This window comes from Monoraphidium neglectum (genome assembly GCF_000611645.1).
Source record: "Monoraphidium neglectum strain SAG 48.87 unplaced genomic scaffold scaffold00651, whole genome shotgun sequence".
In the NCBI taxonomy this organism is placed as follows: domain Eukaryota; kingdom Viridiplantae; phylum Chlorophyta; class Chlorophyceae; order Sphaeropleales; family Selenastraceae; genus Monoraphidium; species Monoraphidium neglectum.
The window spans coordinates 1-11893 of NW_014012977.1; the positions used below are offsets into that span (position 1 = coordinate 1).

An 11893-nucleotide genomic window follows, 5' to 3' on the forward strand; every position below is an offset into this window, starting at 1 on the left:
CTCCCCCTCTGCGGCCCCCTTACCTGCCATGTTTGCTTCCAGCACCTTGAGCAGCGGGTTGCTGATCACCAGCTGCAGCGGCGGCGCCCCCGGGCCGCGCGCCGCGACGGCCTTATCCAGCACGGCCGCCAGCGTAGGGATGCGGTTGGGGCCCATGTGGGTGATGATGATGGTGTTTAGGTGCGCCAGGTCGGTCTGCTTCGACAGGCACTCCACTGGGGGTGGGTGGGGGTGTGGTTTGCGTGTGGGAAGGAGGGGTGCGAGGGCCGTTGGAGTTTGGGAAGGCGCGGGGGGCGGGCTGCGGGGGCAAGCAATGGCGGGCGCCAGCTGCTGGCGCATGCTGCAGCCCCCCTGGCCGCCGGCCGGCGCCAGCGGCGGCCAATAACGTCCCGTGGGCCGCGGCCAAAACAGCTGCCTGCATGCGACCAGCGGGCGCTCCCCCGCCGCTGCACCGCACAGGGGATGCTCCCAGCAGCTGCGGCTGCTCCCACCAAATAAGCGCTGCCCGACCCAACCCCACTACAAGTCCCATCAAACAAGTTCCCCCGCAGGCGCGCGCACCAAACTCGTTCTGGAAGGCCTTGAAGGGAACATCCACCAGCACGCTGCCCTTGGGCGCCCCCGCGCCCCCCGCGCCGGGCACGCTGATGAGGTAAGCGTTTTCTGTGGTGCCCCGCTTGAGGGCGTACTCGATCTCGTACTTGAGGCGCTCGTTGCAGCTGCCGCGCAGCAGGGTCACGTCGCGGGTGACAGGGAACGCGGCGACGCCCTCGGTCGTGACGGCCACGGTCGCCGGCATCGTCGGCATCTTGCGTCGTTTTGTTGGGGGGGGGGCACAGCGTTGGGAGGGGCGCGCGGCGCGGGGGGGCTCGTTGATTGTTTCGTAGGGGTGATGATGCTCTCGGTGCTGGGCGCGCTGCTGGGCCGCCAACAGAGGGGATGCTGCGGCCGGGCGCCCGGGGCCGAGGCAGAGGCGGTGGCGGCGCGTGCGTGCCTGTGTGTGAGGTTGTGTGTTGGCACGGGTGCTCATGAGTGCTCCGTGCCCCCGCGTCTCCATTCCCGTCCTCACTGGTGGGTTGGGGTCTACAGATGTCAGCGCCCGTGCCAGCACGGAGCGCGGCTGCCGTTGTCCTCCGAATTCCGCTGCTGCGTGGGCACGCATCAGCAGCGGCGCGCGGCCTGCCTGCACTGCGGGGACGCGCCGTGCCGCATGGGGCACAGTGCGCGCCAGCAGGGAAGTTTCGGTACACTTGAGCCCAGAGGCTCTCTGCAGAGCGCGTTGCTCCATGAATGGGCGTGTCGAGAGGGACGTAGGTGGACACACGCACGACGAGATAGATCTGCGTGCAGCGCAAGGCTACCGACACGTTGTGTTTTCTCTAAATTATCTCGATTGTTCAATTCAACTCGCTGCCCGCTATGCCCGAGATGGCGCCACGACACTGGTGGTCACTGAGCGGTTTGAGCACCGCAGGGATACGATCATACGAGGCGCTATGGTTGGTCATTTGAGTCTTGAACATGGAACTTTCTCTTTTTCTATGGCTCAGAGGGGCATTGGACCCCGGCAGCGTACTAGTGACGGGTGGGGTTGGTGTATGTGTAGACACAGACAGGATATGATCAAGCGAAGCTAGCAGAGGGGGGGGCGACAGGACACCAGGGCTGTAGGATGCACTTTACAGCGATTGCGCGCTGAGCCCGCACCTCCATCCCCACTGGCGCCCTGCCCCATTGCACGGTGCGACCAGGCAAGCAGCCGGCTGCGGTGTCGGCACGACGTCCTCACGCCCGTCCTCACATACCAGCCGCAGCGGCACGAAGCAACCACCCCAGATGCAAGAGACCGCGTGCTGGAGGTGTCATAAAATCATCATGTTCATCGTTTACACTGGTAAATGCATACTGCCCAGTCGAGCTGCGCTGGCCGCCGCCCCATCAGCACGTCAACTCCACGCCAGACGTGCTGCGGCCGAGGCCCCCGCTCACTCCTGCCGCGCCGCACCAAACCCCAGGACGTCACAGGCAAAAGACAGCGCCGTCACCCGGTCCCCCAGGGCCTCCGCCGCCGGCGCGGCTGCCGTCAGCACCTGCCAGGCGCCAGCGGCCGCAGCAAGCGAGTGCGCAGCGGCGGGAGTGGCGTTTTGCAAGTTGCGCTGCTCAAGGCGCCCAGGCAGGCCCACGAACGCCAGCCAGTCGTCCCCATTACCATGCCTGTACAAACTACAAAAGGGTGCAAACACTCCGCAAAGTCTGTTTTGTTGAGTTTTCGAGGCAATCCCACCTGGGATTGTACTGGCCATAGGCACCGCTTGCAGCACCTCGCGAAATCACCTCACCTGCAGCACCCGCCCCAGCTCCGCCGCGCCCATGGACTCCCCGCCCCGCTGCAGCGCCTCAGCGAGCTGCCGCCCGCCCAGCGCGCCCGCCGGCGACGCGTCCGCGCCGAGTGCGGCGAACGCGGCGTCGATGTCGGCTTGGGTGACGCCGCCCAGGGGCCGGTGGTTTACGTACAGCGCCAAAAAGGTCCCAAAGTCCACACCCTCATCCAAGTCTGCAGCTGCATGCTCTCCCGCTTGGCCGTGGCCGTCTGTGCCCGCCGTATGGCCCCCTGCATCCGCTGCGGGCTGCTGCTGCTGCTGCTGCTGCTGCTGCTGCTGCTGCTGCTGCTGCTGCTGCTGCTGCTGCTGCCGCACCGCCCCTGTGCCGGCCGCGCGGGCGCCGGACGCCGGACGTCGCTCTCCGCTTCCCGCAGCGCCCGCCGCGGATCCTGTGGCAGCCGGCGCCGGCGCCGGCGCGTCAGCATCTGCCTGCAGCCCTGCCAGGAAGCGCACGTGCGCCATGAGCGCCGCCACCTCAGCCTCTGATGGGTAAAAGCCGGCGATGCGCATCAGGTCTGGCAGCGCCGACGAGGGGACGCGCCCTGCAAGGGCCAAGGGAGGAGGGGCAGGGCCAACGTCAGCGCTGGCTGCAGCTGGGAGGGCGCACTCTCGGCCGCGCGCGAAGCGCCGCAAGCGGGCGGTGCCAGCCGCTGCGTTGGTGCATCCCATGGGCACCGGTCGGGCTCAAAGGTCGCGGGCCTCATACCGCCCAGGGAGGGCGGTGCGAGGCCTAGGCGCGCCGGCACACGCCTCCCAGGAAATGTGGCGCCGCCGGCGCTGGGCTCTTACCCGTCAGAGCCACGCCGGCGCCGGCGCCCGCGCCGCCAAACGCCCCGGCCGCCGCCCGCGCCGCCTCGGCCTCGCGGAGCTGCACGTAGCAGAACGCGTCCCGCAGCTCCTCCACCAGCCCCGCATCGCCCACCAGCGTCGCCCACCGCTCCACGTCAGCGCCTGTCGCCGCCACGTCAGCGCCAGACAGCGCCGCTGCGGCGCCGGTGCCCGCGCCGTCGGGGGCGGCCGGCAGCGACGGCGGCGGGGCGCGCGCGGCGGCGGCAGAGAGGGCGGCGGCGTGGGCCTCGAGGGCGGATGTATCGATGTCCCAGACGTTGATGATGCCACCCTCCCCTGGGGGGAAGTTGGTGGGTTGGCCGTGGCGGGGTGGTGTTGAGCAATGGAAGCAACGCTGCAGAAGTCACATGGCAGCAAGGTGCAGGGTTGGCGCGTATTGTTGGTATGCAAGCGATCTTGTTGCGCCAACTGAATTGGCCAAGGTGCAACAACAGGATGCCGGGTGCGCCGCCGTCGCGCCCGGCCAGCGACCCTGGGCAACGGGCGCCCGGCTCAGGCTGCACACCGAGTGTGCCGTGGACCGGCCGGGTCGGCGGTTGCAGGTGGCAAGCACACAGGTCGCTGGCAGAGCGATGCATGCTGGGTCAGCCGCTGACAACGTGCATATCCACTCGCATCCGTGCTGGCGTGCACTTTGTGAGGCTCGCGGGCCGCGGTCCCAGGCAGCACCGACCGCGTCCTCCCTCTGGCACCGGCCCGCACCCGCTGTCACCAGCTTCCGGCCGTCGTAGGTCACCGCCGTCGCCAGCACGCGGCCGGGATGCGCGATGACGCCCATGCTCAACTCTGGGTCGCCCACCTAGCGGACCAAGGGGGTTGCAGCGCACATCACGCGCTCTCAAGCCTTCTCTGGGACGCATCATGCGACCAATCCTAGAGCGCTACTGCGTGCATTGCGCTGCGTGCGCCAAGAGGGGACATGCATGGGTTGCGCTGTGCGCGCTTTGCTCACCAGGGGCCATGCGATGAGGCCAACGACCCTCTCAGATGTGCTGTACGCCAACCAGCTGCCACCTGCGATGTGTAATTGCGCAATTGTGTCCCTTTGTTTCCTGCGCATCTCCTCCAGCACCGTGCCAGCTGTTGTGCCCAGCTAACATGAGTTTGATTGGTGAAATTCGAGTGTCACTCTCAGCGCCAGCAGCGCCCGAGGCCCCACCCCTCACCAGACGCGACCGACCGGAAGGGCAACAGGCGGGTGATGGGGCCGCCGTGCGTGGGGCCCTGAAACGTCGCGCGCATGGCGCGGCTGTCGGGGTTGAAGGCGCGCACTTTGTAAGCCGCATCTGGAGGGGCAGCATGAGGAGGGGCGGCACATAGAGGAGAGATGACGGTGAGAAGAAAGGCGCATGGAAAAGGGGTGCCAGTATCACGCCTCTCACTGTGGCTGGCAGGTCCTTTTTTCAGGTGAGGAGTGCAAAGGAACGCTCAGGGCCGATTCGCCACCCCAAACCAGCCAGCCCACCTGCAACCAGCAGCAGCGTCTCGGTGCTCGACCGCGCCCAGTACGGCATCGGCGGCGCAAAGCACAGCGCGCTCGGCACGCCGGCGCCGGGCCCCGCCACGTCGTGGGCGGCCAGCAGCCGCAGCGCCGGCCCCGGCCCGGGCCGCAGGTCAAACTCCATAACACGGCCGTCCGCGCCCAGGCTGAACAGGCGCGTCTGGCCGGCGGGCGACTCGCCAAATGCCAGCGCCACGATTGGGCCTGGACACACGAGGGGGCACACGCAGGCAGCAAGTGCCTCGCAGTCACGCATGCGGGGTGGGGCTTCACATGGGGAGCGTCTATCTTCACACTGTCGCTCCGCTGTGCAAAGGCCCCGAGTCTGCAGCTGGCTGCGCTGCCAGGTACATGACAGAACATCGCAGCAGCCAGCCCAAAGCGCGGACACCCTTCTGCCCGCCAGCCCACCGTGGTGCGCCCTGGCCCTGCCCAAAAACTCCCACTTCAGGTGCGACGTGCCCTTGTACGGCAGCAGGGCCATCAGCAGCACGTGGTGGGCGGAGTCCGCGGCCGCCAGCAGCCGCCCGTTGGACGACGTCGCAAGCCTGAGGCGCCGGGAGCGGCGGCGTGCGTGGGCGCGCTCAGGAGCACCACGGCAGAGAAGCTTTGCAGCCCCACTAAACCCCGCGCATGCCAGTTGGGTGCCACTGATGATGGGAACTATCTACTGCCTGCCAAAGTTGACGGCCCAAGGCGTGTATAGAGGGACGAAAGACCCTTGGCAAGCACTCCCCCAATCAACCTCAGCCCCAACGAATTCTCGGTGTGGTATGTCAAGCTGCAAGCTGCGGGCACGCCCACCTCTCTATTGGCTGCCCGCTGTTGCGCATCACGGCAATGTCCTCAAGGCTGCCCGCGTCCACCAGTACCACGTGCCCGCCCTCGCACCCCACCGCCACAAACGCTGCGTCCCGCGCCACGACCGCCGCCCGCGCCCGCTTGCACTCCGGCGGCAGCCGCCGCGACGCGGCGCAGCGGCGCTCGGCGACGTCCCAGCGCTGCAGGGTCCCGCTCGCGCCGAGGACGAATACCTCGGGCCGCATGGGGTGCGCGGCTATGTCCACGGTGTCCAGCGCCGGCGCCTCGACCAGCACCTCCCCGCGCAGCGCGGCTTGCACGCCCGCGCCGGCGCCGAGGCCCAGGCCGCTGCTGGCCGCGCTGGCCGCGAGCGGGCCCGCGCCGAGCGGGGGCTCCGCGCCGTCGAAGGCAGAGGCGGAAAGGGCGAGGAGCTTGCCCTGGGCCGTGGCCACGACAAAGTCGGGGCAGACAAACCTGATCGGCGGGGCAAGGGGGCAGGGCGGGGCAGGGCCGCTGTCGCCACCTGACACGGCGATCGACGGCTTGCAGCCTGCTGATGTCACCGGCCGGCTGATCTAGTTAGCGCCCACGCACGCCGGGGATTCTCTCTCGCACACAAACACACACACACACACACACACACACACACACACACACACACACACACACACACACACACACGCGCACACACACACACACACACAAACACAAACACACGCACGCGCGCACGCGCGCGCGCATGCATGCACGCACACACATCACCGCGCACGCAGTTGCAGCACCGAGGTCCTCACCTGTTGAGCTTGCTGGCCGCGGCTGGCTTGGCTTGCCCTGCCGTTGAAAAGGACACCGCCGCGATCGGTCCCGCCCGCAGCTCCTCAAACCACGCGGCCAGGCGCAGGGAGCTGTCATAGAACCGCACCTGCGCGTGGCGGCAGCGGGCACCAGACACTCAGCGGTCGGCCGATGCGAGCATAGGCGTGCACACAGGCAGCCTGAAAGATGCTGCGCTGCTGCCGCCGCGGCAAGGGGTCTGCGCTTGACAGCGCCTCCAGCCCACGCCCTGTCGCCGCGTGGCAAGCCGGCTGACCAAGTGGGGGCAGGCCCTGGCTTCTGAAAGGCGGGCCGACGGTGCCCGCCGCGCGGACCCTCTCACCAGGCCGTCGGCGCCGCCGGTCACGACGAACCCGCCCACCGTGCCCAGGAAGGGTATTGCTTTCTCGTGCAGCCGCATCACCTGGAGACACAGGGTCCAAGGGGGCAACTCGTGGACACAGGGCACTGCAAACAGGCAGCTGCTGCTGCAATCGCTGGCTACGACCTCCGCTGCCGCTGCCATCTGTGCTGCCGTTCAGATGCCCCTGGGGGTGCTGTTATGCCGCCGCAATTCTCCACGCACTGCCATTGCCATTGCTGCTTCCTTCGCAGCTGATGCCGCTGCCGCGGCCCCGCGCCGCTGCCGCCCAACCAAGCTGAATTGTCAGCCTCCCCACCTTGGTGGCGTGCCTGTCAGATGCTCGTGCGCCGTTGGATGCACTCAGACCCTGCTCATCCCAGACCACCACGTCCCCATCAGCGGTGCTCGTAACAGCCTGTGGTGGCACCGCACCGCCTCGGTCGCTTCAGCCCTGAGGTGACCGCGTCGCGTCTGGCAGCAATGCTGGATTATCAGGGGACGCATCTCGGCAGGCCTTTCTTGTCAGTTGTTTGACCCGGTGCCCGTTTACGAGTGCGGACCCGTCCGCCGCACCTGTGTTGTGCCAGGGACGAACACCGACGCCAGGAACGCCCCAACAGCCTGCCTGAAATCCGCCGCCGCCAGCGGCGGCGAATAGTATGACATGGGGGCCAGTTGCTCCGTGCAGCGGCCGCCGCTGCCGCCCACAGCTCCCTGCGACGCTGCACCCGGGGCGCCCGGTGTTGCCGGCACCGCCGAAGCCGCCGCCGCCGCCGCGGCGCGCTGCTGCAGCTGCGGCGGCGCTCGCCAGAAGTACACGCGGCGCGCCCCGTTGGTGACGAGCTCTGTCGGGTCATCTGGGCTGAAGCGCACCCACGTCTGCTCGTCGCCGCCGGGGATGGGCGTCGTCGCCAGGCGCGTCAGCTCACGCGGCGGGTGCTCGTGGGGCGGCGTGCTGACGTCACCAGGCTCGTGGCTTGCGGGTGCTTGAGGGACGCCCCACAGGGCCAGCTGCAATCAGATGTGGTCGAGGTAAGTTGATCAGCAGGATGCGCTGACTCCGCTTGCTCGACCCCTTGGACGCTCGCGCTTCAGAGCGGATTCTGGAGCCGCTGCAGCCAACGCAGGAGTTTGCTGCAGGCTTCCCACCGGCGCCGCCCCCACCCCGCCCCTGTCCCGAGGCACCCCCTTACCTCCTGCTGCTCCCCGCCGCCCGGCGCCACCGCGCCGAGCGTCGCCAGAACGCGACCGTCGGGGGAAAGTGCCATCGCCGCCACGCCGCGCGCGTGTGGGTCGCGCGCCGTCCACACTGCCTGCTCCGATTCCGGGTCCCATCCCACCACCATCGTGTCACCAGGGCCGCCGTCTGCAGAAATCAGGAGGGACCGGTCTGACGGCGCGTCCAGGCAGGACACGGCGTTGCGGTGGCCCTGGGACAGCGGCATGGTGCCAATGGGCCGGGGTCCTCAAAATGTCTTTGCAGTTGCACAGGGGCTGTCCTGCGCGCTGGTGTGTAAACATACAGGGTGCCGAGAAGGAAAACTTGCGCCGCTGCAGCCGCTTACCTGCAGGAAAGACTGGCGCTTCGAGCGGTGGTCATAAAGCACCACAGTGTGAGCCGCCGCGTACGCGACGCGCGCAGGGGTCCCAGGGCCGGCAAGGCTGACTACTGTGGCGCCGCGGCAGGGCGACATGCCGAACACATGGCCCAAAGCCTGCGGCATCGGCAGCCATGCGGTTGCTGGTTGGCGGCGTGCCGCACCATGCGTGCCAATCGCAGAGTGCGGCGTGTGAACCACCCAAGCTTTTAAAGCGGTAGCAGCAGCAGCAGCAGCAGCAGCAGCAGCAGCAGCAGCAGCAGCAGCAGCAGCAGCAGCGTGAGATGCCATAATGCATCCTTCCCTCGACGGCGTGAGCCCCTCGTACCAAAGCCACTGATTCTTCCTCCATAATTTTGATACTATATCGAAACTTGGGGCAGCTCTGTGTCACGGATCCTGAGCTCGGCCAGGCTTTGACCAAGTCAGAGAACAGAGCCCATCATATAATAGATGAGCAACCTTCTTGAGATACAAAGTTACAGTCACTGTCCCAAACGCTGCTTAGAGATCCCAGATCGATTTGACACTGGTGCCACATCAGCCGGTGAAGAGTGTTGCACCTTACGGTATTATTTCTCATGATTGTGAACAGATTATTTTAAGAGGCTCTGCACATCCTACAGCCATTCAAAGCAGAGCCACAGAAAAGACTATCGGAGCCACTGTCATCTCGCAATGCTTACGCGCCACCAACGCTCAATGGCTGCCTCTGCAGCATGGCAGCCGCAAGGATTGCCCTCTTCCTGCAATTTGAGAGCGTCCAGGGCAGCAGCGCCGGCCGCGCCACCCTTGCGGCGATGCAGCTGGTGCGCGACAGCCGCAGCTTCAGCATGGGGGGAAGGTGTCACAGCGTCCTCCGCCTTAGGCCTCGATTTGTCTGCCATGCGGCGCTTCGCTGGGGCCTTAGCAGCTAGCCTGCTTGTCTTCCAGTCTGGCAATGTGTCATCGTACGCAGCAGCGGTGGGGCCAAGCAGCACGGCAGCAGCAGTGGTGGAGACGGCCGTGCCAGCCGCGGCGGCGGGTGCGGTAGAGTCATTGCCCTCGTGCCCCATCGGCGATATGGCGGGCCTGTTTGGCGGCAACGAAGATGAGGGGCCCGAGCCCTTCACTCTGTATGGTGCGTAACCGGCAGCCAGGGCCTCTGTGCATCAGCTGGCCGCTGCGCATCGGCCCCGATGGCATGCCTTGCGCGCCGCTGCAGGATGAACGCAAACGATCCGACCCACTGGCGAGCACGGCGTCACCGGCCGCGGCAATGCCAGCGCGGCAGCGTCCTCGCAACGCGATCGTCCCTCGCGCCCGCGCGCGCCGCGCACCCCCGTCCCTCGCCCCGCGCCAACCGGGGCCCGGCCCCACGCCCCGGGGCCAAACCCGCCGTGGCCCGCGCAGGCACCAATCAGAAGATGTACAGCATAGAGCAGCTTGACGGCGAGAAGGTCTTGTCGCGGTCGCGGGGCTTCACGGTGGACACGTGCGTCAGCGCGGTGGACGAGGCCATGGAGAGCCCTGAGTTTCAGGGGCTGTCGACCGGCGACAAGGTGCGCGGCCGAGGCGCGGCGCGCGAGGCGTACAGGCGCGGGCGCCGCGAAGGGGGGCGGGGCGGGGCGTGTCGGGGTTGCGACACGAAAGGGCGCGCATGAGCGAGGCAGCGTCAGCTGCCGCGCGTGGAGACCGTCTGCAGCGGCCTGGATCGGATCCCGCCTTGGCCTGTGCAGGCCGCCGCCCTCGCCGGCTGCGTCCTCCCGACGCTCGCCCCCGCCGCCGCCGCCCCGCCGCTGCTGCGTGTGCCGCAGCTGCGCCTGGGCAGCAATCTGCTGTGCAAGCGGTCCACGGGGCCGGACCTGAAGCCGGCATGCTCGTCGTCTTGCAAGGCGGCGTGCTCGGCGGCGCTGGACGCAGAGGCGGCGAAACAGCTGGTACGGGTTGGGGCGGGCAGGGGTGCGGAGAAGCGCGGCGCTCGCACGGCGTGCCATCAAATTCGGGTGACAGACTCAGCCGCTGGGCTGATCATAAGTGAAAGCAGGGCTTGTCTTAACATACGCGCGCCGTCTGGGCGGTGCCGCGGGCGTGACCCTGCCGCCTCCGGGCCCCTCCCTCGGCCGCAGGCAAACTCCGGGCTGCAGCTGTCGCCGGCGGACCGGCAGCGGCTGCTGCGCTCCTGCACGCGGCAGTGCAACTACGGCTGCATCGGGTCGGGCAAGACGCACGACTTTGTGACGCCGTCGCGGCGGTAGCGCTTGGTTGCTGTCTCTCGTGTAAACTTCTGTGAATCATTCACTGGCCGAGCACAGGGCACAGCAATTCTTCCTCAACCGCCAGTGTGCTGTGAAGCCACGTGGTTGTGGGGCAAAGGTACTGGTGTTGTGTCGTGAAAGGGGGCAAAGCATGGTGTGCAGGCAGCACACAACATCTTCACACACCACCCTGGTCAGCGCGACCGTGGCTTGGGCTGCCGAGTGACTGCCAATGTTGACCTGCAGAGGATTCGCTTCGGAATGGCAGCATTGGCTTTGATTGATCTCACAGGCAACCGTCGTTTTATGTAAATGGGGCAAGGCCACCACCCCCATGCAAGGGGTAGGCTGGGTTCCAGGCACAGCTTTGAATGACATTGTGATCTGTCATGCCCGCCAAGGCATACATCATACACACAACACTTTGCGTATGATTATGCGCATGTACACGGTCAGGTATGAGAAGGAACGCAACCTAGATCACGTTGACCGCGGAAGGATCATAGGTATATTTGCAACCGGTGCCAGGCGCATATATTAGGTGACGAACTTACTTTCAACAACCTGTCAGACCCCTAAGACTCGGATCGAGGTAATCGTGTGCTATTGCGCCGCTGGCAGCACTGCTCGCGCTGCACGCATCCGCTGCCGCCCGCTCGCCCTGCCCATCATCACTTGTACGCGCATCCTGGCTGCTGACGCGTGGCCGCCTGGTACGTGTGCGCAGCATGGCGGCGCCACCGCCGCCCCTTCAGCACTTGGTGGCCAGCGCGGACGAGCTTGTCGGCCCACAGTTCCTAGGCGGCAAGGGGCTCAAAGGCATGTGGTTCTGCGGGCGCGGAGACAAGGCGCTCGACGTCGGCTGTTAGCGGGGCCTGATGTGAGAATGCCATGAGTGTCGCATTCTGCAACAGCCTAGCCGAGGGCAGCTCGGCTGACTCTCGTCACGCACATGGCACCCCACCCTCTCCAGTGGTCGAGGTCCACAGCTGGGGCGGCCCCTGCAAGAGCATCCTGCCAATGTTCAAACGGGTGAGCAGCAGCGCGCGCTGACGGGCAGTCTTACAGCGGCACGCTTGCTGGGCAGGCCCCAGGCGCTGTGCTGCCACCCAGCGCGCATTAAACCAACCACACGCACGCACTGCGTGCCGGCTGCGAGCAGCTGCGCACAGAGAAGGACAACGAGGCAGCCCTGACCTTCGTCGTGGTGGATGCCGACGCCCTCCGCCCCGCCGCCGCGGCGCCCGGCGCGGCGGCCGCTGCTGCTGCCGCGGCGGCGCCGTCCCCGGCCGCTTCCTCCGCCGGCGGCCGCGCGCCGCCGCCGCGCGGCGCGGCGCCCGAGGGCCTGC

At 67.1% G+C, this 11893-nt stretch overlaps 4 protein-coding genes across 4 annotated transcripts in view; 2 read left to right on the forward strand and 2 right to left on the reverse strand.

Annotated features, from left to right (window-relative positions):
• Nucleotides 1–561: 561 nt before the first annotated feature.
• On the reverse strand, nt 562–808 carry MNEG_4613 (hypothetical protein; the record flags this gene model as incomplete). The annotated part of the gene is made up of 1 exon (XM_014046905.1): nt 562–808. A coding segment is annotated over one exon (247 nt), but the record flags the coding sequence as incomplete, so codon positions are not given.
• A 1177-nt stretch (nt 809–1985) lies between these two features.
• Nucleotides 1986–8154, reverse strand: MNEG_4614 (hypothetical protein; the record flags this gene model as incomplete). Its single annotated transcript, XM_014046906.1, has 14 exons — nt 1986–2090; nt 2340–2923; nt 3171–3506; nt 3933–4029; nt 4183–4244; nt 4397–4516; nt 4696–4935; nt 5143–5279; nt 5536–6006; nt 6327–6454; nt 6689–6769; nt 7026–7124; nt 7283–7720; nt 7903–8154. The coding sequence occupies 14 exons, from the start codon at nt 8152–8154 to the stop codon at nt 1986–1988; spliced, it is 3150 nt and encodes a 1049-aa protein (XP_013902360.1).
• Nucleotides 8155–9192: 1038 nt separating this feature from the next.
• Nucleotides 9193–10544, forward strand: MNEG_4615 (hypothetical protein; the record flags this gene model as incomplete). Its single annotated transcript, XM_014046907.1, has 4 exons — nt 9193–9427; nt 9700–9848; nt 10104–10226; nt 10416–10544. 4 exons carry the CDS (start codon nt 9193–9195, stop codon nt 10542–10544), a joined length of 636 nt encoding a protein of 211 aa, XP_013902361.1.
• Nucleotides 10545–11564: 1020 nt separating this feature from the next.
• MNEG_4616 (Dynein light chain, flagellar outer arm) overlaps nt 11565–11893 on the forward strand; it is a gene marked incomplete at both ends in the record, with an annotated part of 1411 nt that continues 1082 nt past the window's right edge. Inside the window, one exon of the mRNA XM_014046908.1 lies at nt 11565–11576. Coding sequence (XP_013902362.1) covers nt 11565–11576 — 12 coding nt within the window. The remainder of the gene's footprint in view (nt 11577–11893) is intronic.